The sequence below is a fragment of the Physeter macrocephalus genome, chromosome 19, assembly GCF_002837175.3.
Source record: "Physeter macrocephalus isolate SW-GA chromosome 19, ASM283717v5, whole genome shotgun sequence".
In the NCBI taxonomy this organism is placed as follows: Eukaryota; Metazoa; Chordata; class Mammalia; order Artiodactyla; family Physeteridae; genus Physeter; species Physeter macrocephalus.
Window position 1 is genome coordinate 17663369 of NC_041232.1, and position 26850 is coordinate 17690218.

At 42.9% G+C, this 26850-nt stretch overlaps 1 protein-coding gene and 1 long non-coding RNA gene across 6 annotated transcripts in view; one reads left to right on the forward strand and one right to left on the reverse strand.

The window, feature by feature from the left end:
- Positions 1–5423: 5423 nt before the first annotated feature.
- Positions 5424–13824, reverse strand: LOC114484462 (uncharacterized). Of its 2 annotated transcripts, XR_008616037.1 has the most exons (4): positions 13734–13824; positions 11918–12049; positions 6040–11827; positions 5424–5697 (listed from the first exon to the last, which is right to left on the reverse strand). It is a non-coding gene; the product is annotated as an uncharacterized lncRNA (long non-coding RNA). The 2 variants fall into 2 exon arrangements; XR_003677373.2 differs by lacking the exon at positions 5424–5697 and having other exon boundaries at positions 5704–11827.
- A 433-nt stretch (positions 13825–14257) lies between these two features.
- The window catches only part of PPTC7 (protein phosphatase targeting COQ7), a 58710-nt gene continuing 46117 nt past the window's right edge, over positions 14258–26850 (forward strand). For all 4 annotated transcript variants that reach the window (XR_008616036.1, XR_008616035.1, XR_003677372.2 and 1 more), the window contains exon 1: positions 14258–14507. Coding sequence is in view for 1 of the 4 variants with exons in the window: in XM_007104219.4 (XP_007104281.2) it covers positions 14285–14507 (223 nt within the window). In the remaining 3 variants the exon portion in view is untranslated. The remainder of the gene's footprint in view (positions 14508–26850) is intronic.

The following is a 26850-nucleotide window of genomic DNA, read 5'->3' on the forward strand; positions in this document are numbered from 1 at the left end:
TTTTTTTTTTTCTTAGCCATGAGGCTTGTGGGATCTTAGTTCCCCGACCGGGGATCAAACCTGTGCCCACTGCAATGGAAGCACGCAGTCCTAACCACCGGACCACCAGGGAATTCCCTCAAATTGACTTTTTAAAGCAAGCCCCACACTGAGGTGTTATGGACTGAATGTTTGTGTCCCTCAAAATTCATATGTTGAAGCCCTAACCCCCAGTGTGACTGAAATTAGTGATAAGGCTTTGGGGAAGTAACTGAAATTAAATGAAGTCATAAGGATGGGGCTCTAATCCAATAGGACTGTGGCCTTATAAGAAGAGGAAGCCATGTGAAGACACTATGAGAAGGTGGCCATCTGCAAGCCAGGAAGAGAGCTCTCATCAGAACCCAAGTATGCTGGCACCCTGTTCTCATACTTCCAGCTTCCAGAATTGTGAGAAAATAATTTCTGTTCTTTAAGCCTTCAAGTCTGTGGTATTTTGTTATGGCAGCCTGAGCTGACTGAGACATTGCCAAACTTATTCCAGCCCAGGACATTTGCATTTGCTCTTCCCTCTGCCTGGAATGCCCTTCCTCCAGAACTTTATTTTTTTATTTATTTTATTTATTTGGCCGCACCAGGTCTTAGTTGCGGCACACAGCATCTTTGTTGCCGCCTGCAGGATCTTCCTTGCAGCATGAGGGATTCTTTAGTTGCGGCATGCAGGCTCTTAGTTGCGGCATGTGGGATCTAGTTCCCCCACCAGGGATCAAACCCGGGCCCCCTGCATTGTGAGTTCAGAGTCTTCACTGCTGGACCGCCCGGGAAGTCCCCCTCCAGAACTCTGTATGGCTGGCTGTTTTGCTCAAATTTTCACTTAGATCTCAGTTCAAATGACACCTGTTCAGAGAGGCTTTCTCTGCCCACCGTAATTTAGCCTCCCCACTCCAGTCATTTCCCTGATTACTAATGAAATTGGGTCTCTCTTCATACGTCTATTGGGTTTTCTCTTCTGAAATGCCTCTTGTTAAAAGATAAACTGAGGCAAATCAAAAATTTTAATAAATCTAACACAATATTGTAAATTAACTATACTTCAATTTTTAAAAAGAAAAGAATTTTAAGAGTTTATTTGAGCAAAAATCAATTTGAATCGGGGAAATGCCAAACCAGAAGTGGTTGGGAGTGCTTCACTGACAGGAGCTAGGGGCAAGACTTTTATTGAGAAGATGCAGAAGCAAAGCAAGGAAATTATTTGATTGGCTGTACTTAAGCGGTTGCCTTATTTGGGAAAGACTAGTTGGCTGTTTGTGATTGGTTGTCTTTAGGTTTTGATTTCTTAACCTTGAGGCATTTACTTTTTGGCTGGCTTACGCAGGCTGCTAAGGCCTTAGAACCACCTCAATCTAATGGCCTCCTTGTTTAATTAATTTAACATACTGTTGGGCATTTTTTATATTTTTCTACTTTTCTATTGAGTTATTTCTTTTTCTTTACTAATGTGAAGGAGTTCTTGATGTACTCTGGATACTAATCCCTTCTTGGTTTTATGCATCACAAATACCTTCTCTCAGGCTGTGGCTTATCGTTTTTATTTAAGTATTTTTGTAATGGTGACTTTTGTTATGCAGAAGCTCTAACCTTTTAAAAAATGTTAACTATGAAAAAATACAAATAACAATAAAAAATGTTAACTATGGTAAAACATTCATGACAAAATTTAAGACAGCATTTTTTTTAACATCTTTATTGGAGTATAATTGCTTTACAATGGTCTGTTAGTTTCTGCTTTATAACAAAATGAATCAGCTATACATACACATATATCCCCATATCTCCTCCCTCTTGCATCTCCCTCCCACCCTCCCTATCCCACCCCTCTAGGTGGTCACAAAGCACCAAGCTGATCTCCCTGTGCTATGAGGCTGCTTCCCACTAGCTATCTATTTTACATTTGGTAGTGTATATATGTCCATGCCATTCTCTCACTTTGTCCCAGCTTACCCTTCCCCCACTCCCCGTGTCCTCAAGTCCATTCTCTACATCTGCATCTTATTCCTGTCCAGCCCCTAGGTTCTTCAAAACCATTTTTTTTCAGATTCCATATTATGTGTTAGCATACGGTATTTGTTTTTCTCTTTCTGACTTCCTTCACTCTGTATGACAGGCTCTAGGTCCATCCACCTCACTACAAATAACTCAATTTCGTTTCTTTTTTATGGCTGAGTAATATTCCATTGTATATATGTGCCACATCTTCTTTATCCATTCATTTGTCGATGGACACTTAGGTTGCTTCCATGTCCTGGCTATTGTAAATAGAGCTGCAATGAACATTGGGGTACATGACTCTTTTTGAATTATGGTTTTCTCAGGGTATATGCCCAGTATTGGGATTGCTGGGTCACATGGCAGTTCTATTTTTAGTTTTTTAAGGAACTTCCATACTGTTCTCCACAGTGGCTGTATCAATTTACATTCCCACCAACAGTGCAAGAGGGTTCCCTTTCCTCCACACCCTCTCCAGCATTTATTGTTTGTAGATTTTTTGATGATGGCTATTCTGACCGGTGTGAGGTGATACCTCATTGTAGTTTTGGTTTTTTGGTTTTTTCTTTTGCGGTACGCGGGCCTCTCACTGCTGTGGCCTCTCCTGTTGTGGAGCACAGGCTCCGGACATGCAGGCTCAGCGGCTATGGCTCACGGGCCCAGCTGCTCTGCGGCATGTGGGATCTTTCCGGACCAGGGCACGAACCCGTGTCCCCTGCATCAGCAGGTGGACTCTCAACCACTGCGCCACCAGGGAAGCCCCCTCATTGTAGTTTTGATGTGCATTTCTCTAATGATTAGTGATGTTGAGCATCCTTTCATGTTTTTGTTGGCAATCTGTATATCTTCTTTGGAGAAATAACACAGCATTTTAAAATGTATGGTTCAGTGGCACTAAGTACATTCACATTGTTCTGCAATCATCACAACCATCCATCTCCAGAACTGTTTTCATCTTGCAAAACTGAAACTCTGTACACATTAAACAATAACTCCCTGTTCTCTCTGCCCTCCAGCTCCTGGCAATCACCATTCTACTTTCTGTCTCTATGAATTTGATTCCTCTAGCTACCTCATAAAAGCAAAATCATATAGTGTTTGTCTTTTTTGTGTCTGGCTTATTTCACTTACCATAATGCCCTCAAAATTCATCCATGTTGTAACATGTATCAGGATTTCCTTCCTTCTTAAGAAAGAATAATATTCCATCATATGTATATATCACATTTTGTTTATCAGTTCACCCGTCAATGGACACTTGGGTTGCTTCCACCTTTTGACTATTGTGAATTATGCTGTTAGGAACATGGGTATACAAATATCTTCTTGAGGGACTTCCCTGGTGGCGCAGTGGTTAAGAATCTGCCTGCCAACACAGGGGACACAGGTTTGAGCCCTGGCCTGGGAAGATCCCACATGCTGCGGAGCAACTAAACCCATGCCCCACAACTACTGAACCTGCGCTCTAGAGCCCACGAGCCACAACTATTGAAGCGCACGCACCTAGAGCCTGTGCTCCACAACAAGAGAAGCCACCGCAATGAGAAGCCCGCGCACCGCAACGAAGAGTAGCTCCCACTCACCGCAACTAGAGAAAGCCAGGGTGCAGCAATGAAGACCCAACGCAGCCAAAAAAAAAAAAAAAAAAAAAAAAATCTTCTTGAATCCCAGCTTTCAGTTCTTTCAGGTATATACCCAAAAGTGGAATTGCTGTATCATATGGTAATTCTGTTTCATTTTTGAGGAACAGAGTCTGCCATTTTACACACAAGAGCTCCACCAGCAGTGCACAAGAGCTCCATTTTTCCTACAACCTTGATAACATTTCGTTATTATCTGGGTTTTGTGTTTTTTAAATAGTAACCATCTTAATGTGTGTGAGGGTGTATCTTTGTGATTTTGATTTGCATTTCCCTGACAATTAGTGGTGTTAAGCATCTTTTCCTCTGCTTATTGGCCATTTGTTTACCTTCTTTGGAGAAATGTCTATTCAAGTCCTGTCTTTTTTTTTTTTTTGGCTGCGTTGGGTCTTCATTGCTGCATGCGGGCCTTCTTTACTTGCAGCGAGCGCAGGCTACTCTTCGTTGTGGTGGTGCGCGGGCCTCTCATTGTGGTGGCTTCTCTTGTTGCAGAGCACGGGCTCTAGGCACGCGGGCTTCAGTAGTTGTGGCTCACAGGCTCTAGAGCACAGGCTCAGTAGTTGTGGCGCATGGGCTTAGCTGCCCCGCGGCATGTGGGATCTTCCCGGACCAGGGCTTGAACCCGTGTCCCCTGCATTGGCAGGCAGGTTCTTAACCACTGCGCCACCAGGGAAGCCCCTGCTTTTGCTTTTGACCTCTGGAATTTACTCTTGTATATGTTGTGAGTTAGGGATCCAGTTTAATTTCTTTTTCCCCCAGAGGGATTACCAACGTCCTCCTACCATTTTAAAAATAATATCTTCCCACAAATCTGTAATTTTACTTCCATTTCCTCTCAAGTTTCCACATAGGCATGAGTCTATTCGCCCTCTTAATATCTACCTAGCTGAGCCTTCAAAAACTCATTTCCTGGGAATTCCCTGGCAGTCCAGTGGTTAGGACTCCACGCTTCCACTTCTGGGGCCGGGTTCGATCCCTGGTCGGGGAACTAAGATCCCACAAGCCTCGGGGCGTGGCCAAAGGGAAAGAAAAATTTTTTTCTAAGTATAATTTTTAAAAAACCAGACTCATTTCCCTTTCATATCTGTCTGGTCTGTCTACTAAGATCACAGTTTTAGCTTTAAAAAATCTCTGCCCTTCTGAGGAGAGTAATCATTGTGAAGATGGGAGCAAGCTGGAAGCAAAGACTTTTGAGACCACAAAGCATCCCACAGGGCACAGAAAACCTGGGTGAAGTCAATTATACCCGCATTGAAAGAAAATTCCAAGCAAAAACGAGCAGTTTAAGGAGTGCAAACATCCCCCCATTCTCCTCCCGGAACCAAGGATTCATGCCCCACAGGGGACAACAGATGGGAGAAGACAGAAATCTGCTGTTACCTCTGCCAGTCTCACTTCCAGATCTATGTGTCTGTTTCTCTTTAGCATGATTAAAAATATTGTAAATTTTAAAAAAAAATCCCTGCCTTCCTCCAGTTTAGTCAGTTGGTCTTCTTTTATTTGCCTTTCACTCTTCCACTGGTTCTGTTCTGGTAGCATGACAGAAGCTTTTTTAAAAAATTGCTATATTTGAGGTATATTTGACATATAACATTATACTAGTTTAAAAATAATTTGATATTTGTATATATTGCAAAATGATCACTACAGTAATTCTAGTTAACATCCATCACCATACATGGTTACAAAAAAAAATGTTTTTTCTTGTGATGAAGACTTTTTAGATCCACTCTCAGCAACTTTCAAATATGCATGACATAATAATATTTTTATTTTTATTTTTTTCTTTTATTTATTTATTTTTTAAATTTATTTTTGGCTGTGTTGGGTCTTCGTTTCTGTGCGAGGGCTTTCACTAGTTGCGGTGAGCCGGGGCCACTCTTCATCGCGGTGCCCGGGCCTCTCACTATCACGGCCTCTCTTGTTGCGGAGCACAGGCTCCAGACGCGCAGGCTCAGTAGTCGTGGCTCACGGGCCCAGTTGCTCCGCGGCATGTGGGGTCTTCCCAGACCAGGGCTTGAACCCGTGTCCCCTGCATTGGCAGGCAGCAGAATCATATTTTTAAAAACAACCTAGTTCTTCCTCTATTGCCTGAGCAAACCTGTTCCCCAGAGGCAAAGTCTTTTAGGCATAAGCTTCATTAACTGCCTTCTTAGCTTTTGGATTTTCATTAGCTTTTTCTACCTCAACCCCAGAAGAAGCATATCTCCTATATAAGGGTCCTGTTCTATTCGTTTGTTTCCACTAACAAAATATGCCCCCATTCTGCAGGTAAACTCAGGGTCTTGGCTCCCCAGATCCAAAGTCATGATCAAGGCTTACGCAATTAACAAATCAGAGCAAACCTCGATCACAGTAGTGGGGTGAACCTTACCAGCATGTGACAAGCCAAATGGAGTCAAGAGATCAGCCCCTTCACAGGTTCTGCTCATGACCCTGAATGAAGCTCAGGACGACCTACAGAAGAACAGATTTGCAGCATCCACCTACTCCCTGTGTTCATGCTGTAAAAAGGCTACAATCTCACAGGCAAGATCTCTGTTGACTCGAGAATTTAGTTGTCTTTGCTGTTTAAAATCCAGCCTGAAGCTTTGCTGAAATATGTAATACAAGAAGCAAAAATCTTCTACCCATCAGAGCCTAAATGTTTGTAAGCTAAAGCTTTACCCTCTTTAAGGTAAGCCTTCCCTGGGACAGAAAGGCTTTTTTCCCAATAACGTAATCTCTGTCCCAGCTGCCTGCTGAGGTCAAAGCTGTACTCTCACGGGTTAGGTCAAGGCCTGCCCCAGAGGCCCTCGTACTCAGGCCCCTGCCAGTTAAAATCTTACCGAACAACTGTAGCTGTCACAAACTGCTCAGGTCAAGAATCCACTTAACCCACAATTACCTTTCAGCCTAGAGCCCTGACTACACCAGAAACCTGATCCCATGTGTTATTTTAGCCCCCAAATGTCAGCCTTCGTGCCCATCTCTGAGGTTTTCTGAAGAGAAAATTAACATGTTTGGGGTTCATGGAGTGATAATTAATTACCCCCTTCTTGACCCTTCCAAATTCTAAACCCACTGAGCTGTAGATGCATGAATCAGGCAGCTGGGGCTCCAAGTATCAGCTTTATTGATGAGCCTGATTGGAGAACATGGCTTTGTTGTGCACACAATCCACATCTGGATTACACTGAGTTACCTGGTCACAGACTGCAGGCCTCCTCCAGAGGGACAGGCTCCCCATGGCAGAGGAGGAAACGAGTATCCAAAGGACAGACCACAGCAAGAAAGAATAAAGAGAAAGGACTGGGCAACATGCTCATTGAAACCCAGTCCCCCTAAAACTGAGTTCCCCTGCCACCTTTATGATTAACCTCTCTATCCAACACTTTATTCCCTTTCTTGTCCCACCCCTGTTCCACTCAGGATTGAGCAGTATCAAAGAAAAGGTGGGACTGAAACTGAGCAGGATCCTGCAGGGCCTTCCCAGGTACAAGCCCCTCCGTGTACCCCACTTCCTGTTTGGCCTTCCCCGAGTTTCAAAGAGCAGACTAAAGCAGTTAATGACTATAACAGTAGAGTCACAGGATTCCTAGTTCCTCCCAAAGGGATATAGACAACAATCTGACACATATCTTTGAACTGTTCTGCAGAAATTAAGACCCTCCCCTCCTAGGTGGAGCATGTTGAAAACATGCTGACCACAAACACGAAGACCCCAGACCGGTTGGAACCAGAAGGCTGATGAAGATTCCCGAAACATCACCCTGTTACCTCACAACCAACCAATCAGAAAAATGTTCACAAGCTGATCATGCACCCTGCAACCCTCATTCCCAATGTTGTCTTTAAAAACCCTTGCCTGGGGGCTTCCCTGGTGGCACAGTGGTTAAGAATCTGCCTGCCAATGCAGGGGACATGGGTTTGAGCCCTGGTCCAGGAAGATCCCACATGCTGCAGAGCAACTAAGCCTGTGTGCCACAACTACTGAGCCTGCACTCTAGAGCCTGCAAGCCACAACTACTGAGCCTGCGTGCTATTACTTAAGCCTGCGTGCCTACAGCCTATGCTCCCCAACAAGAGAAGCCACTGCAATGAGAAGCCTGTGCACCACAATGAAGAGTAGCCCCCACTCGCCACAAATAGAGAAAGCCTGCATGCAGCAACAAAGACCCAATGCAGCCAAAAAAAAAAAAAAAAAAAAACCGTTGGTTCATCAAAGGACACAATGTTAAGAGGTGAAAAAGATAAGCCACAAATAGGGAGAAAAAACAAAAAACAGAAAACCCTTGCCTGAAAGCCATTGGGGAGTTTGGGTCTTTTGAGCACTAGCTGCCTGTTCTCCTTGCTTGGTGCCCTGCAAATAAATGCTGTACCTTTCTTTACCACAACCTGGCTTCAGTAGACTGGCTTTGCTGAGCATCAGGCAAGTGGACCTGAGTTCAGTTCAGTAACATCGGCATCTTTTTCTGAATCCACCCATCAGACCCTATCCTCATCTCATGGAGGTAGTAAAGAAAGAGGTCAGAAGTTTTGCTTCAGCAGTTTTTCTACTGAGAAGTGGCAGTTCCCTCTCCTCTGTGTAAACTGGTGGAGGATAAGTTGCCTTCTAAAAGTTGCCTTTGGTTTGGTAACTTATTCTTTTTTTTTTTAATTAATTAATTTATTATTTATTTTTGGTTGCATTGGGTCTTTTGCTGTGCATGGACTTTCTCTAGTTGCAGTGAGCGGGGGCTGCTCTTCGTTGTGGTGCGCAGGCTTCTCATTGTGGTGGCTTCTCTTGTTGCAGAGCACAGGCTCTAGGCACATGGGCTTCAATAGTTGTAGCATGTGGGCTCAGTAGCTGTGGCTCATGGGCTCTAGAGCGCAGGCTCAGTAGTTGTGGCGCACAGGCTTAGTTGCTCCACGGCACGTGGGATCTTCCTGGACCAGGGCTTGAACCCGTGTCCCTTGCACTGGCAGGTGGGTTCTTAACCACTGTGCCACCTGGGAAGGAAGCCCCTGGTGACTTATTCTTGATTCAGTAATTGTAGTCATGCTATGAGGATCATATGATGTGTTTGTCAGGATTCACTTCCTTGCAAGCCAAACTCAAAGTGGCTTAAGCAAATCAGGGAATTAATATGAGTAGAGGGACTGATCTTTCTTCAGGCAAAGCTGGATTCAGTGGTTTAATCGTTATCACGAAGCCTCTGTTTCCTACCATCTCTAGGCTCTGCTTCTCTCTGAATTCCCTTCATTCTCAGGCTCTTCCCAAGCAGTGGCAAAAATGGCCATCAGCAGCTCCAAGCTTTCATTCTACCAGCTTAGAAACCCAGTGAGAATTTCTCCTTAATGCTTTCAGCAAAATCCCATAATGGAGTTTCACTCACCTAGCTTGGGTCATGTGCCTTCCTACTGGACCAATCGTGACCAAGAGAATGCAGTGCACTGATTGGTCAGACCTGGGTCATGTGTCTCCCTGCCATCTAGTTCCACCCAAACCACATGAACCAACATGGATTATTCCTCTAAGGAATCAAAATACTATTTTCAGAGAATGGGGGGAATGGATACTAGGTGGGAGAAACATGACCATCACACACAATGCAAAGCAAGGTAAGTTCAATGGAAAGAACAGCTTGTGGCTAGTGCCTTCAAAGGGGCTTTGCAGGGCAGGCACCAAGAGTCCCCTGGATACCTCTCCAGTTGGCCCAGCTCCACCCATTATATTCCTATGGGAGGAACATGTTATTTGCCCCCCTTTCCTCAGCTGTAAAACAAGTTGCTTGTTCTATGTGACCTCTAAGGTTCTCTTAATCAACAGCATTCACTTCTTACGTATTTATTCAGTACCTATTGTATGCTAGGCGGTGTTCTGGACCCTTGAGATGAAGTAGTGAATAAAATACAAAAAATCCCCTGCTCCTATGGAACGTACATTTTAGTCAGGAAGGAAACAAACAATAAACAAAATAAGTCCTGTGTGAAATGCAGACGGGACTGTTGGGTGTTTTCAGGTTTAAATAGGTGGTCAGTGCAGACCGTGCTGGTAATGCACATAGGAAGTGCTCAATCCATGGTATCTATTGCTCTCACTTTCATTACTATTCTTGTTTTATTATTTTATTATAAAATTATTTATTATCTTATTATAATATTATTTATTATTTTATTATTATTACTGGCATATTAAAAGCATTTGGTGACTCCTTGGTGTCTCCAGCATTAAGTACCTTCAGCTTAAAATATAAGGCCCTCTGCAGTAGGTCCTATTTTTTTTAATTGAGGTATTCACATATCATAACATTCACTCTTTTAACTCTGCAGTAGGTCCTATTTTTTTAGTATATATATAAGATTATGCAACCATTACTACTATCTAATTCCAGAACATTTTCATTACCCCAAAGAGGAACCCTAAACCCATTAGCAATCATTTCCCATTCCCCCTCCTCCCAGCCTCTGGCAATTACTAATCTGCTTTCTGTCTCTATGGGTTTGCCTATTCTGGACATTTCATATAAATAGCATCATACAATGTGTGGTCTTTGGGGACTGGTTTCTTTAACTTAGTATAATGTTGTCGGGACTTCCCTGGTGGTCCGGTGGCTAAGACTCCGTGCTCCCGATGCAGGGGGCCGGGGTTCAATCCCTGGTCAGGGAACTAGATCCTGCATGCCGCAACTAAGAGTTCACATGCTGCGACTGAAAGATCCCGTGTGCCGCAACTAAGACCCGACGCAGCCAAATACATAAGTAAATAAATTTTTTTTTTAAAGTATAATGTTTTCAAGGTTCCTCTATGTTGAGGCATGCATCAGCACTTCATTCCTTTTTATGGCTAAATAGTTCCTAAACTATTTTCCTAGCTCCATTTCTCATTATTCCTCATTCAAACCCTAAGGCTGAGCCGCACTAGACTACTTGCTGTTCTCCAATCATTCTGTAGTCGCTGAGTTTCCATTACTTTCACTTGGAATGGTTATACCCCCTCCTCAGACCTCTGTCCATGTAGGCCTCTCACAAATGTCACCCTCTGTGAGGTGCCCTGAGTGTTCTCCCACCCCAATGGGTCCTCTTTCTCCTCCTCACACTCCTTTATTTCAACCAGTGGTGTTTATGTTCTCTCTAACTTTACTTAATTTTAACCCTCTGTGTCAATACTGTGACTGCCACGAAGGCACCAACGTTTTTTATCCTTAGCCCAGAGCCTCAGACTTAACAAGTGCTCCCCCAATATTTGTTCACTTGCAAGGCATCGGTATAACCCAGTGGTTCTAAATTGGGGGTGATTTTGCCCGCCCCTCCCCCAGGGGCATTTGGCAATATCTGGAGACTCTGGAGACATTTTTGGTTGTCCCAACTAGGGGGTGAGGTGCTCTATTGGCATCTAGTAGGTACAAGTCAGGGATGCTGCTAAACCCCCTTCAATGTGTAGGACAGCCCCCTGCAATAAAGAATTATCTGGCCCCAAATGTCAATAGTACCAAGGATGAGAAACTAATTAGTTCTCATTTTGAATAGGTTAGCAGAAAGAAATCAGACGAGATCAGTGTACCAGTGTGGCAGAAAATCTCATTAGGGAATTCATGCCTTTTTTTTTTCTTTTTTTAGGTGCTGGGGGTGAGTCCAGTGCAAAGCTCTTTCCTAATGCCATAGAGGTGCTCTGGGAACACAGATAGTATTTTCACCACTTGTTCGCTTCTGAGAGTGACAAGTGACCTCCCAGGAATCCTTGAAGTGCTAGGAATGTAACTCTGTTAAGGAAGAAAACTCTTAGGGCTTTTTAAGTCTAGCAAAATGTCACAAGTGAATTGTGCTCCTGGGCGAGGGCAGGGGAAGATGGTTTTCTTTTTCTTTTCAAAGTACCCTCTCCTGGCTTCCCCACAATAGTGAAACTTTTTAGAACTGGCCCTGGAATAAATGATTCAAGGGAACATGAAGCCCTGTCTCCTCTCCTTTCCGAAAAGGTGCAAAGGAACTTTGAGAAAGGATTCCGTTCGCATTGTGCTCCGAAGAGCAACTCATTTGCAGAAAACTCATTTGCAGGAAACTCAAGGCACTCGTATCATTTAACTGTGAAAACAGTCACCCCAACAGAGCAGAGGTTACAGCGTCAGAGTCACATCTTATGTTGCTGCTCATCTCATCCAACCGGTTCTTGTGAGTGACATGGAAATCAGGTAATATATGTCCTGAAAATGAAAGGTAGGAGCAGTCTAATTGAGGCAAGGAACAGGGGTTGACGTGCTATTTTAAAAAGTTTGTCCTTGGGGTAGAATTACCTGACATCCTGGCTGGGATTTGGTAGTGGTGTGTGCTTAAAAGAACAACCTTTAGCACAGCTGGCACAGACATAAATGCCAAGCAGAGGATCCGCAAAGCTCCACCCCCTCATTCTGGGCGCTCTCCAATTCCTGTGGGCCATAAAAAATAGCAAGGTGTAACTGCATTCCTAGGATCGCTATATCTTTTAACCAGTAAATGAACTTTTTTTTTTGTCTACACCTTTGACAGAAGGCCACTCATTATGTGAAGTGGTTTGTTCAGTCCAATTTTGATGAAAACTCTTAAGGACAGACACATATAGAGTACTTAGCACACTGTGAATCACAAAAGTGTTTAATGATGACAGTAATTAGGCTAACGGAATGTGCTTTGAGTGGCTGGTTTACAGGTCTTTAGATGTATTTAAAAAGGTATAAAAGAGATTCATTTATAGAATGAGATGGGAATCCCCAGAGGAACTACAATTCTGTCAAAAGTGAACTAGAAAAGGACCAGTGCTTCTCGGTGATATACATTTATGTTTCAATAAAACCAAAAAGTATTCCAAATTAGATCACTTGCCTCAAATCTCAGTTTTCTTTTATTCCTGAATCCGTTCATTCAGTCATTCCTTTATTCAACAAATACTATTTTTATATTATTTCTGCTTCCTATTCAATTATCCCTTCTTTTATTCAACATTTACAAACTGCCCGTTAGTTGTAATAATACAATGGCAAATGATCCTTGCCTTTGGGGTGCTTAGGCTCTAGTGAAATATTCATTCATTCTTTCATTTATTTACTAAAGTGTTTACTGTGTTCCCATATGTTCTGGGGATACAGTAAGAAAGAACACAGGACCCTCAGGTAATGGAATTACATTCTAGTGGGTGGAAGGAAGAGCAAAAGCAAAGGCCCTGAGGCAGATGTGAGCATGGCTAGAGCCCAGTTAGTGAAGGGGGCACAGGACCAAATGCGGTGGAGAGGTATGCAGGGGCTAGATTATGTACAGTCCCACCAGCATGGTATGTAATTTGAAGGTACATTCATACACACATACAAACATATTACACACATTTGGTGAGCTAATCTTCACATTATATTACAAATTCCCCATTAAATTTAGTTATTTTTCAACCTAAATATTTTCAGGAGAAGGTTGCTTAGTCAAAATCTGGAGAAGGCTACTGTGATCTTTGTTAAGGGTGGGCTGAGAGCTTTAAAAAAAAAAGTAGGGGAGCTGCCTTTCTTGCTAAGAGTTGTCCTTCTGATGAGAAGAGGTGGCAGCTGTGGGAGGAGAGAGGCAGGGCCCTCATCTTTGCAAGTCTTTGGCACTGCATGACCTCTCTGAGCACCCAAGTCAGAGGTGGGGAGAAGACCTGCTTAGCTAGGTGGACCTTCAAGAAAATTAAGATTTGAGGCAAAGAAATTTGGGACCTAGAATTTTTTATTCCCCACTTGGCAGAACCGTCTGAAAGTCTGAACACTTCTGTATGACATGGCTGCAGTGGCCGTGCCTGAATCTCCATCACTAACCCTCCACCCTCACCCCACCGTCTAATAGGAACATCTAGTATTTTCTCGAATTTTCCTAAACATTATGCAAAACGGCTCTTCTTTCCAAACAGATTGCCTCCCCTAAACCCTTCCAATATATAAGTTCTGGAGGTGTCACTAGATTCGTGTACTTCAGTTTCTTAATATATATACTACAGAATAATGATATGTGACCCGATACTTTCTTCCAGGTTTTTCTTTAAAGGAATAGTGGCGTTATTTAAAACAATAGCTTTTAAAAGATATGGTTAAAGCAGGGGAGAAAACAGCCCACCTGTAATTCTCGGTATTTTAACTTAGGTCCCGCGTCTGGGGAATCCTCCTAGGTCCTTGAAGCTAGGCAGTGAAGTAAAAAAGCGACTACAACTCTTGGACTACAACTCCCAAGAGACATTGTGTCCACATCCTCTGCGCACGCTCGACCTCTGTGGCTGCGTAGGGCAACGAGCCGAGGAGGCGGGGCTTGAGCCTAAGCAGCGGGCCGTGGGCGGGGCTATAGGCGTGGCCACAAAGGGGGCGGTGCTGCCGGCGAGGCCCGGAACACGCTAGCGGAGTGGAAGATGGCGGCGGCAGCGGTGGCTGCAGCCGGGACCCCAGTCGGGCTGAGGCGGAGGAGCCGCCGGTTCTGACCTCGCTCTGGCTCCAGTGCGTGCGGCGGAGCGTGTGCGAGGCCCCGCGCGTCGGGCAGGGGCGGCGGCAACTGCGCGCCGCCTTGAGGAGCGTCCCGGCGGCGGCGCGGCTGCGGCTGAGGAGAGAGCCGGCTCTGGGCCTCCGCGTCCTTCTGCTCCCCGGGCCCCCCGCCTCCTCGGGGGGGCGGCGGCGGCGATGTTCTCGGTCCTCTCGTACGGGCGACTGGTGGCCCGCGCCGTGCTCGGCGGCCTCTCGCAGACCGACCCCAGGGCCGGCGGCGGCGGCGGCGGCGACTACGGGCTCGTGACGGCCGGCTGCGGCTTCGGCAAGGACTTCCGTAAGGGCCTCCTTAAGAAGGGCGCGTGCTACGGGGACGATGCGTGCTTCGTAGCCCGGCACCGCTCGGCAGACGTGCTCGGTGAGTGCCCGGCCAGGTCCCCCCTTCCCAGCCTGGGATCCGCCTCCTGGGGACTCCCCTGCTCGGGGCTTTCCTCGCTCCTCCGGGCGGTAAGAGGAGCCCGAGAGCCAGTAGTAGCTCATTTGTACGGAGCGCTTACTATGTGCCAGGCGCCTTGCCAAGCGATCCAACGTGCGTTTTCCGCTTCAACAACCCCCATTTTAGAGATGAGGAAATTGAGGCGCAGAGCGGGCGAGCCACACGCTCAAGGTCACACAGCCTGAGAATGTGACCAGTTTGCCCGAGTCCGGAACCGCACGTTAGTCACTTGGTAGTGCCAGCCCTGGACGATCTCGTCCCCTCCCCCGGCGACACCTGCAGTCTCCGAACCTCGCTCTGGCTCCTTCCCTCTCTCCTCCCTCTGCGTGCCCCGGGGATCCCTGTTTCTTCACGCTCCTGACGCCACAGCCCGGCCGCGGGCTGCGGGATCCCGAGCCGACTGGCTGTCGTGAGCCCCACACAGCCCAGCCGCATTCTTTCGTCGTCTCGATCGAAACCAGATCTACATCCTTTTGGAAGTCTCGCAGCGGAGGCCGCTGGCCTGGTGAAAAATCACTCGCAGTGCATTCTTCCAAACTGATCTTGCCCACTTGAGGTCTCTTGGGGTGTAAGAGAGTCTCCTTGACCCAAAATAGAATGGTCAAACCCTCTTCTAGACTGCGGCCAAGAAAGCCTTGAGAATTGGTTAAAGCCTTTAAAGGCCACAGGTGCTTCCAACGGCCCATTCCAGTTACACCTTAGGGGTTGGGAGTCTAGAGTTAGAGCTTGCAGAAATGGCTAAATATAATTCACAAGCTATCAGAAACTTTACCATATTGTATGTCTTTGGAGGCAGTGCGTATGCCATAGAATCCTATGCCTTTAAATCTCTTTTAATAAATAAAGCACTTCCTTTGTAATTGAAGGACATGTTGTCATTGAACTTAGGTTCAGATGTCGCTTTGGTTTCATTTCTCAGGTGAGATTATTTTGATTACTTTAAATTTCATATTCTGAGGCAAAGTTAGGCATTGGAACAAATGGTCCTGTAACTTTATGACCATAATTATTTTTTAATTTGGTCTTAGAATAACTGCCTATTATCTTTGCTTCTACTCATGTACTGTTTGTGAACATAGAACTAGAAAAGTGGTTGTCAGTTTAATTCATGAAAGTCTCCATTACCTGGGTTGAAAAAAATCAGTTAGTGTTTAGGCAACACTTAAGACTCCTCAGAAGGGAACTTGCAAATTTTTTTAAAAAATTTTTATTGGAGTATAGTTGATTGACAGTGTTGCGTTAGTGTCTGCTCTACAGCAAAGTGAATCAGTTATACATATACCCATTCTTTTTTAGATTCTTTTTCCATATAGGTCATTACAGAGTATTGAGTAAAGTTCCCTGTGGGAACTTGCAACTTGAAGTCCTACAAATCCACTCTAAAGTCAGCTTGACCCTGACTTGGTATCTTTTTTAAAGGTCTGTCAGTGGCTGTCTTTTTTCATTACAGTTGAGGCACTTCACAATTAGAAGCTTGTGACCTGTGCTGCTTTTTCAAGTTGCACTTACAGTGCAGCAGGATAGGGGATATTGAGCCACTAAGGTTCCCCCTTACAAATCTGCTAGGTGCTGGCTTATGTGAAAGATTTGTGATTTGATTTATGATTTGGGGGATATTTTAATGTGTCCAATTCCTAGGCTGAAGCTTGATTTAAAATTTTTTGAAGGCTACCTGCTTAATGGAGTGGGGTATTCATAAGGAAAATTTTGGTCAAACCCATTCTGAAAAAAGTATAAACATACCATCCTGGCAGAAACCTGGCCTGGTTTGGTGCTCAGCTTTGCCCCTCTGTGATCTGTGGTTTTGGATAAGAGCCTCTCAGCTCATTTTCCTCATCTAGACTAGAGGATGAAGGGAGTGGACTACCTGACCCTCAAGAACTTCCGACCATCATATCATATTTTCTTTTTTTTTTTTTGTTTTTTTTGCCGTACGCGGGCCTCTCACTGTTGTGGCCTCTCCCGTTGCGGAGCACAGGCTCCGGACGCGCAGGCTCAGCGGCCATGGCTCACGGGCCCAGCCGCTCCGCGGCATGTGGGATCTTCCCAGACCGGGGCACGAACCCGTGTCCGCTGCATCGGCAGGCGGACTCTCAACCACTGCACCACCAGGGAAGCCCTTCTTTTTGTTTTGAAAAGACAGCACCCTTTGTTATTTTGCATCTCAAATAATGGGCATTACTTCCTGTCTTATTTACATGGGCACTGTCAGTAGATTTGTTCTGTTTTACATCTGTCTCTAAACCACCAGTGGTTCTTAACTTTCCTTGGTTCACAGCCTCTTGGTTTACTGCCCAAGGGCTCTCTTGCCCCCAAAATGTGCAGAGAGACAAAAGTTTGCATAGGCCCTTGGGGACTTCTCTGACCCCGTGAAGTCCATCCATGTGCCACCTAGAGGTCCATGAATGGGTACCAGATTAAGAACCACAGCTCTGTACCCCTCTTGAAAGGAATGTTGCTAGGCATAACCAGACACATGATTGCTTATGTGGTCTGTGGCCATATTTGACAAAGAGCCGTTTTAAGAGAGAGAGTTGCATGCAAATCAGGGAACACAGGTTCTCTAGCTAGGACTGTCCTGTTTTGGAGGAGTTCTTCCAGAAAGCCTTCTTGCGAGCCACCTGATACAACTTCTGAGTTGGCCTCATTTGATCTTTGGTTTCCACAATCCAGTCCGTATGATGGTGACTTCTATTTTATTGACACCATCCCATCACAGGCAGGTCTGATTATCTCTTGCTGTGAAAGAGGTGATGAGTCTCAGTGAGTTTTTAATACTGCTTTTTACTCTGGAAGTTGGAGTTGTAAACTGAATTTCATTAAAGGGCTATGTGGAGGGAGTTCCCTGGTGACCTAGTGGTTAGGATTTGGTGCTGTCACTGCCGTGACCTGGGTTCGATCCCTGGTCGGGGAACTGCGATCCCACAAGCTGCGTGGAGGGCCCCCCCGCCAAAAAAAAAACAGGCTATGTCGAATAATAATGTTATGTTGAACCTCAGTGCTTTGAACCTTCTAGTTCTGTAGATAATTCATTTTCTTTGGGTTGACATTGTGTTTATTGCTAAGTTATCTGTGCAACTCACTGTGGTCATCTAGGACTCTTTGTTTGGAATGAAAGCTGTTTATTTCTTTTGTATTAGAAAGAGAAAGCTGTTTTATTTCTTTAACTTAGAATTGATCTGTTGTATTAGTCATGCAGTGACTAAAAGTACTTGGTGCTTTACAACATTTTTGTAGAGTCCCACTGGATTTCTTTTAGGAAAAACCAACTATGGTGGGTGTGGTGAGACATAAGAACTACTCCTATCCCCTGGAAAATTGGCAAAGGTGCTTTCTCTTTATTAGGTCCAACAGGAGTAAACCAGTACCAGCAGGAGCTATGTGCACTTTTCTTTTTCCTTCTTCCCTGTGACTAATACTGAGTTCTCTTATTACTCTATATGGCATGGTTGCCTAAGTACGTAAAGGTATGAGAACTGCCTACCGTGTAACTGCTGGGCCTCCCACAGCCCTAAGCCACTTAACAATAGAATCAAAGACTGTTGAGAGTTGTAAGACTTAGAAACCTTGCAATCCAATTCTTTCATTTTACTGAAGACAAAACAGAGGGTCAAATGACTCTGCTAAGGTTACTCCACTAGTTAAGGGCAGAATTAGGACTAGCACCAAGATTCCCCATTCCAGTCCTCTTCCCGTTACACCACTGGTTAAGTTTTCTTGACAAGATAGGTGAATTCAAAACCCATCTGTCTTCTGGTACTGTTAAAGCATTCTGGTAATGCTTTTCTTGCTTAAGGGTATGGGGATGTGTGTGTGTGTGTACAACTTCTTTATTCACTCTGTGACTCGTAGAGTCAAAAGAACTCCTCTGCATACTAAACCACAGTTTATTGGAAAAAAGACAGCATGGTGTATGCCATGTAAGTTCTGACTTTTGAATACTGACTTGTAAAGTAATTCTTTTAAAACTGCACAATGTTTATTTAAGCTTGATTAACTTGAAACTTAAAAAGAAATGAAAAATTCTAGCCTTTAGATATAATTTTGATTGTGGCCAGGAATTTGAAGTGTTTTTGTGAGTAATACAGTCTTAAAAGTAGTTGTCTTGGGAATTCCTTGGCGGTCTAGTGTTTAAGCCTCCGTGCTTCCACTGCTGGGAGCACAGGTTCAATCCCTGGACGGGGAACTAAGATCCTGCAAGCCACGAGGCACAGCCAAAAGAGAAGAAAAAAGTAGTTGTCTTAGGTATGAGGATTACACAAACAATATAAAGATAAAAATTTTAGTTAGGAAGTGAATTGATTAGGTAGAATTTGATGTTTTCCAACAGTCCTGGTAATTTTAATGTATTTGGTAGAATCTCTATATCTGAAAGTGAGTTGTCCTTTTAACAAAGTACTAGTCACCTTGGGAGAGTGTGTGTGCGTGCTAATTTCATCCTTTCAAGAAGCCCTCTTTTGAATTTTCCCCATCTAGATTTCTAGCTGTGTCAGGAAACTAGTCTCATTATTATATAGTCATAATTTTCTGAGAGTCAAAATTCAGTCTGATCCACCTGTTGACAGCAGACATAACCCTGACTGAATTTTTTTCATCTGCCATAACATTTACCTTTTAAAGTGAAAAATTCAGTAGCACAACATTCACAAGGTTGTGCAGCCATCACCAGTAACTAGTTCCAGAATGTATTCATCACCCCAAAAGAAAACCCCTACCTATTAGCAGTCACTTCCCAGCTCCCCTCCCTTAATCCCTGGCAACAGAAAGTAGATTCTGACTCTACAGATTGCCTATTCTGGACATTTCATATAAATGGAATCATATAATATGCAGTCTTTTGTGTCTGGCTTTTTTCACTTAGCATAAGATTTTCAAGATTTACCCACATTGTAGCATGTATCAGTACTTCATTCCTTTTTATGGCTGAATAATATTCCATTGTATGGATATACCACATTAAAAAAATTGATCTATTAATGGACATTGGGTTTCCACTTTTTTGGCTGTTGTGAATAGTGCTGCTGTGACACACTTATGTATAGGCTTTTTTGTGAACATATGTATTCTCTTGGGTATATACCTAGAAATGGAATCGTTGGGTCATATTGTAAGTTTGCAACTGTATGAGCAATATAGTTTTTATATATTTTATATCATTAATATATAATGATTATATATCATTAATATAATTATTTAATAGAAGGGGAAATCTTTTTTAAATGTCAGCAATCAGATATGTAAGTTCTGAGATCAAACAGTACTTTAAATATGCTGGATTTCATAATAATCTGTGTGCTTTCAAGAGAAAATTGTGGAATGTTAAGGAAGTGTGAGAGTTGTGGGTTCAGTAAAAGAGCCTTCTAGGACTCAGAAACATCAGGGTTTAAGAAGCTACTGACAAAAAAATAGCCACTGACTAGTTGTCCTCTGACTCTTCTGAGAATTCTGTCATTCTGTAATAAATAGATTATAGGGTTGATGGATAGAGGAATTTTGCTGTTTGTTTCTTAAACTCCTACTCCCAATATTTTTCTCATTTTGCTATTTATTGTACTTTTCATAAGGTTTTTATAAGGCACATTATTTTTAAGGTCATTTCCTCATCTGTTACACTGTCAGAACTACTTTTCCTTTGTTCAGTCTTTAATCTAGAAATTCTTGAGCTTAGTTTTAAATTTTCCTAACTTCCAGCGTCTCTCTCAATTTGTTAATAATCTCCTTAAAGGAATCTGGATAAATCTTTTTTTTATAGAGCAAATAATTGCATTTTAAAAGCATGACTGTTTATACTTTTTTAGAAAGTATACTTTTTTTTTTTTTTTTTTTTTTTTTGCGGTACGTGGGCCTTTCACTGTTGTGGCCTCTCCCGTTGCGGAGCACAGGCTCCGGACGCGCAGGCTCAGCGGCCATGGTTCACGGGCCCAGCCGCTCCGCGGCATGTGGGATCCTCCCGGACCGGGACACGAACCCGTGTCCCCTGCATCGGCAGGCGGACCCTCAACCATTGTGCCACCAGGGAAGCCCTAGAAAATATACTTTTGTTAAAAGATTTTAAATTGTAGCAGAAGGTAAGATGTAGATGTTAACTGGTTGTGCTGTGGGGTTTTTTTGGGGGGGGGCAGGGTGTTGAGGAAATTGGGAGAACCTGGATTGGAGGAGGCTGTTCCTGAACTTTAGCACTGCTTTCTGAAACTGAGCAATACATAACCTGAATGGTTGCAACAGTATCCAAATGGAGTTTGTACTTTGTGTGACTCAAGAAGTACTACACCAGGTCAGAGTATTTGACCTACAACCATATCCTTTGAATAAACACCTATGTCAGGTTTGAATAAACGCTTATGTCAAGTTCAAACTAAATGGCAAATTCATTTTATATAGGTCCCCGTGCCTTTTAGAGAGGCCTTACCTGGGGCTCTAGGTTCAGAATTTTCAGGGAAATGCTTTGGCAAGGTAAGTTGACAGTTTCTTTTTAAAGAAATTTTACTTTTCTAGTCAGTTGAAAAATGGTGTGCCTTGTGGGTTTGCCTTTCAAAATTAGTGTTAACTTTTGGTCTCATTTTAAGAACTGGTTACCTAGATCCTAATTTTTGTCATTAGTAATAAAATTCAGTGGTCTATCTTGTTTGAGAGTTGTCAGATATTTTAAAAATCTGATAGTTTTCTATCTCTCTGAGGTCTAAAATCATTTGTTTTCTGTTATTAAACAATTCACAGTTTACAGAATTGCATCATAAATCAAAACTTTTTTGCAAAAGCTGACCAACTGCAGGAGGCATTGGGCTGACAATACACACTTACTCATTTCAACTTGAGTTGACAAGTGGCATGGATATTTCAGTTTAAAATTTTAAAGAAGAAAAGATGCTAAATACTTTTGAATGGGATCCCAAACAGGATTTCGGGTGGATGGGGTGGGGGTGAGGGAGCAGAACCTTTTCTTTAAAGAGTGGAAAATACTTCACTCTGTTTTCTCCTAAACATTTATTCAATATCTGACACAAAATATGGTTCAGCTTACCAGTGTTTTATACATATACAGTGCTTTAGATTTTACTTTTTTTTTTTGGCTGTGTTGGGTCTTTGTTGCTGCGCTCAGGCTTTTCTCTAGTTGCAGAGAGCGGGGGCTACTCTTCATTGCTGTGTGTGGGCTTCTCATTGCGGTCGCTTCTCTTGTTGCGGAGCATGGGCTCTAGGCGTGTGGGGTTTAGTAGTTGTGGCTCTTGGGCTTAGTTGCTCCGCGGCATGTGGAATCTGCCTGGATCAGGGCTCAGTGTCCCCTACATTGGCAGGCGGATTCGTAACCACTGCGCCACCAGGGAAGTCCCTAGATTTTACAGTGTATTTTTATGTTTTACCTTATTTAATCTTTTAACTATGAAATAGTTGCTCTTATTTCTGTTTAATCTGCATCTGTTTCCTCATCTATAAGGCTGACTCATCAGTAAGGTTAGTATCAAAGCTGGGACTTGAACCTAAGCTTTCTCTTGCGCATCTAGTGCTTTTAAATAAATGGTTTTGTTTTGCGCATATAAAAGTAATACATGTTCACAAAAGCACGGTGTAAAATACCTGTAACTCATAACTCAATTATAGTCAGTATGGTTTCCTCTAGCCTTTGTGTATATACAATTGTATGTATACATATTAGTAAATAAGATTGGGTTAGTGTGTATTCTGCTCTGTAATGTTATTGTTATGTAATGTAGCTTGAGCATACTTCCATAATAAGCACAGCTATCATATTTTACTGCGTATATATTCCATGAAGTCCTCTATTTTTAGTTATTTAGATTATTTCCAATTTTCTGTTACAAGTAACACTAGAGTGAATACCTCTACATGTAAGTATTTCCTTAGGATAAACTCCTTGAAGAGGAGTTCCTGAGTCAAAGGCTGTGAACTTTTGAAAGGTTTCTGATTTAAATATTAGTGTAGCTCCCTCCAGAAAGGTTATACTAATTTATACCTTTCCATTTGCTATGAAATTACTCTCATCAGTAAGCTTATTGTTGATGTTGAGTCTGTCACATTTAACAACTTGTAAGTTTACTAGGTTCTTAAACAGTTGTTTTTGAGGTAAGTTTATAGCTGGTGAATAGTTCTAGAATGGATTGAATTGTTGGTATGAATCCCAAGGGTTACAAAATGACTGCAAAAACTTTGCCAGAGACTGCAAAAGTGACTTACTACAAAGAGTGCTTTCTGTTGAGGGACCGAGTACTATTTTGACTCAAGCCAGTTCCAACACATTTTTGCACTGATTTTTCTTTTACTCATTTCTTTTTACTCATTCCCTCATGAAGAGGGAACTTCTTTCTTTTTGTACTACTGTGACTGTACATTTTGATCTTTCAAGGATGCCATCTCCAGTAGTTTTTTTGACTTATCAAAATTTGTCTGTGCTGTCATTTGAGGTAGATGCAAAAGGTTAGTTGTGCAGAATGAAGCCAACAAAAAGTGCTTCTGTTTTCACATCAATGTTTGGATAGCAGTTTTGAATAAGAAAATAGATTTGAGTTATTTACATTAGAGCTGGAAAACTTTTCCTGGCTTCTAGTTTGAATACTAATTGGTAATATGGTCATCAGTGTTTCTGTGAAATAAGAAAGTCTAAACAGAGGTGTCATTTATGCATGTATTGTTTTTAAAAATTCACTTCTCTTGGTTCTTGAGCTGCAACGTTGATCTTATTTTCTTGTTCATGTACCCTGAATTCACTGAACACTCAGTGGTCTTTGGTGTGTTTTGTGAATACATTCTTTACATACATATTAAATAATTTACAGATCATCTGAATTCAGTGAAGCCAATTAATCTATAACTATCTTTTATTCTTTCATCAGAATTTCAAATTGAAAAATGGTTGGCCTGCCTTTTTGTCAGTGGCCTAAATGAGAAAAAAACTTTTCCAACATTCTAGTCTGGTGGTTAAAACTGAAGTAAAAGGACATGGGGCAGTGTTTTTACCCTCTGGATCATTATCAAAACTTCTCTGAAAACATACATGAGGTGGTGTACTAAGGGGAAAGGATAAGTTGAGAAGCCTGAAATGGAGCCTTTGTTTCAAAACTAGTTCATGCAGTAAATGTAATATTGTATATGAAAAGTAAAATATAGCTGTATCTGTTAGCTTTTATTTTATAAAGAGTTTCTAAAACAGGCTCCCTTTTCTTGCAATGTGACTTAGAATCCCAGAATCTCAGATCTTAGAAAAAGGAACTCTCTAGAGAATTTGTCCTCCTGCCCTTTCTTTCACAGATGAGAAAACTAAAGTTTAGAGAAGTTATTTGGCCAGTGTCCTACAGCCAGTTAGTGGCAAAGAAAGCTGGGAGCTGTGTCATCTCCAAGACTCCTTTTCAAGGCTCTTTCCATCCAGCCTTATTTAACAGTCTGTGAGAAGAGGGCACAACACCTTGTGCAACTCTAGGATGAGATAATGGTTCATTTTCTCTCTCTCTTTCTTTTTTTCTTTTTAATTTTTATTGGGGTATAGTTGATTTACAATGTTATGTTAGTTTCATGTGTACAGCAAAGTGAATCAGTTATACATATATCCACTATTTGTTTAGATTCCTTTCCCATATAGGCCATTACAGAGTATTGAGTAGAGTTCCCTGTGCTATGCAGTAGGTTCTTACTAGTTATCTATTTTATATATAGTAGTGTATATATGTCAATCCCAATCTCCCAATTTATCCCTCCCCCCCCCCCGCCCTTATCCCCAGTGGGTTCGTTCTCTTTTTGTAGTTCTCAGTTGAAAGTTGGTTTATCAGAATGTTGGTATTCTAACTTATCAGTACAGTCAACTGAATTCATTGTTTACTGGTTGTTTCCTGTTAGTCCTTGACAGGTGCTGGGGAAAAGACCACGAACAAAATAGACTTTAGCCTTGAAGTTTCACAGTCTGGGGGAGAAGGTACACATATGCACAGGAACAGAAACATTAGATGTTGTGGAAGCATGGAGTCAGGCCCCGAGAGATGGGTTTTCAATAAACTGAGGCAAGTGAGGAGAAGATTGGCAAGGCTCTCCAGATTGAGGGATCAGCAAATGCACAGAAGAAGACTTCCCAAATTACAGCTATTTTGTAGCTAGAGAGTAGTTTGGGCTGGCAGGGTGGGGATGGGAGGATGGTTGAGAATTGACGTTAGAAAACAGGTTAAGACCAAATTGTCAAAGGTCACAGTTGCCATATTGGGTGTTGTTTCGTTTTTTGGTTTTGGTAGAAGCTATAGGAGATGTTTTTGCTTATGTTGTTTTGGGTTTAGTTTGTTTTTTTCTGAAGAAGCAGCACATTTAGATGGTACAAAATTGAAAAGGTATTCAAAATTCAAAAGGGTGCATAAAGTCTCCCTCTCACCCATGTCTCCTAGCTGCAAAAGTTCCTCTCCGAAAAGAAACCAATGTTATCAGTTTCTTGTATATTCTTCTAGAGAATGTTCTTAGAAATACAAGTAAATAAGTGTATATACATGGAAGGTATTTGACTAGAAGTGTAATATGGACATAGCAATCTTGTTTAAAAAAAAAGATAAAGAGGGTGTAATGGGAGAACAGGAGGCAAAAGATCAATTAGGAGGCTACTGAAATAGTCTGAGCTAGAATGGACTTTAAGGGTACTGGAAAGTAATTGGGCTTCAGGCATATTGCAGACAAAGAATCAACAGGACTTAGTGATAACTGGACGAAGAGGAGAAAGAGAAATTGGAGTTGATTTTGAGGTTTTGCTTCTGGAAGCTTCTTTAAGGTTTCTAGCCTGGAAGTGTGGGGTGGTTTAGGGCTGCCATTAATCAGGTTAGGAAATGCAAGAGAAGAATCAAAACTTTGGGAATTGAAAACAGGGGATTGCTTGGTAGCAGAGGCATTTCAGAGGTAGAATCATCTGGTTCGTGGCATGCTTGGATCCAGCTGGTCTTTATTGAGTCCTTAGTGCTCTGACAGTGAGTCTCATTAGAATCACCTGTATAGTTTGGATTTTTATGCTTTGTTACAAGGCCCAGGCCTACCCTGGGCATACTGGCTCAGGAGGTAGGGCTTGGGTTCCACAGGTAATCTCAATGTGCAGCAAGAATTGAGAACTGTTGTGCCAGGAACCGGGCTAGCACTCCAGAATGAAAGACATTACCAGTAAGAAAAAGACTCAGCCCTGAAGGGGGTCACATTACGGAGTGGGAGAAGGGAGACAGGAAAGTCAAGATACAGGCGCTGCTGTTATTGTAGTGACCTAGGGAGAGGGTTAGGCCCACTAACATTTATGTGTTGGTTGTCGTTATAAGATTTCCCATTTAAAATGAGAAATTTCTAAGTCTGAACCCTGGCACATAGTAGGCAGCAGGCACTTAAGAGGTATTTGCTAAATAAGGTTACTTCAGAGTCACTTCTGGAAAAAGAAAACTAATTTATTTTTTCAAGGTGCAGATGAATCTTTTTTCTTCTTGTAATTTTTGGAGACAAATATAGATTTGTTCCTTAGTGCTTGAAAATGTTGCTGTGTAAATGTTTAATGGAATATTGAATGGTGGTGGATGTGTGACCAGAAAAGCTGAATGGACCACTCATCTTTTAAACATTATATATGAGTGGGAATTGTCTGTTGATTGTGACCATAGACCAGTGTTTGTAGAGCTTGCAGCCAACACTGATCAAAGACTTTTTTTCTGATTGCTACAGGGCAGACCGGTCTATATACTGTTATTTGGCCTTTTTTTTTTTTTTTTAATTTATCTTTGGCTGCGTTGGGTCTTCGTTGCTGCGTGCGGGCTTTCTCTAGTTGCGGCAAGCGGGGGCTACTCTTTGTTGCGGTACAGGGGCTTATTGTGGTGGCTCCTCTTGTTGCAGAGCATGGGCTCTAGGTACACAGGCTTCAGTAGTTGTGGCGCAGAGGCTTAGTTGCTCCACGGCATGTGGGATCTTCCCGGACCAGGGCTCGAACCAGTGTCCCTTGCATTGGCAGGTGGATTCTTAACCACTGTGCGACAAGGGAAGCCCTGGCCTTAAGAGAGACATAACTCTCATTTGTTGCATGTTGGCCGTGAGCTGAGCACTGTGATGAGGCACTCTTTAACACCATTATCCGTGTTCCTCACACCAGCACTGTGATGTTCATGACTTTTTTTTTTTTTTTTTTTTTTTGTGGTACGCGGGCCTCTCACTGTTGTGGCCTCTCCCGTTGTGGAGCACAGGCTCCGGACGCGCAGGCTCAGCGGCCATGGCTCACGGGCCCAGCCGCTCCGCGGCATGTGGGATCTTTCCGGACCGGGGC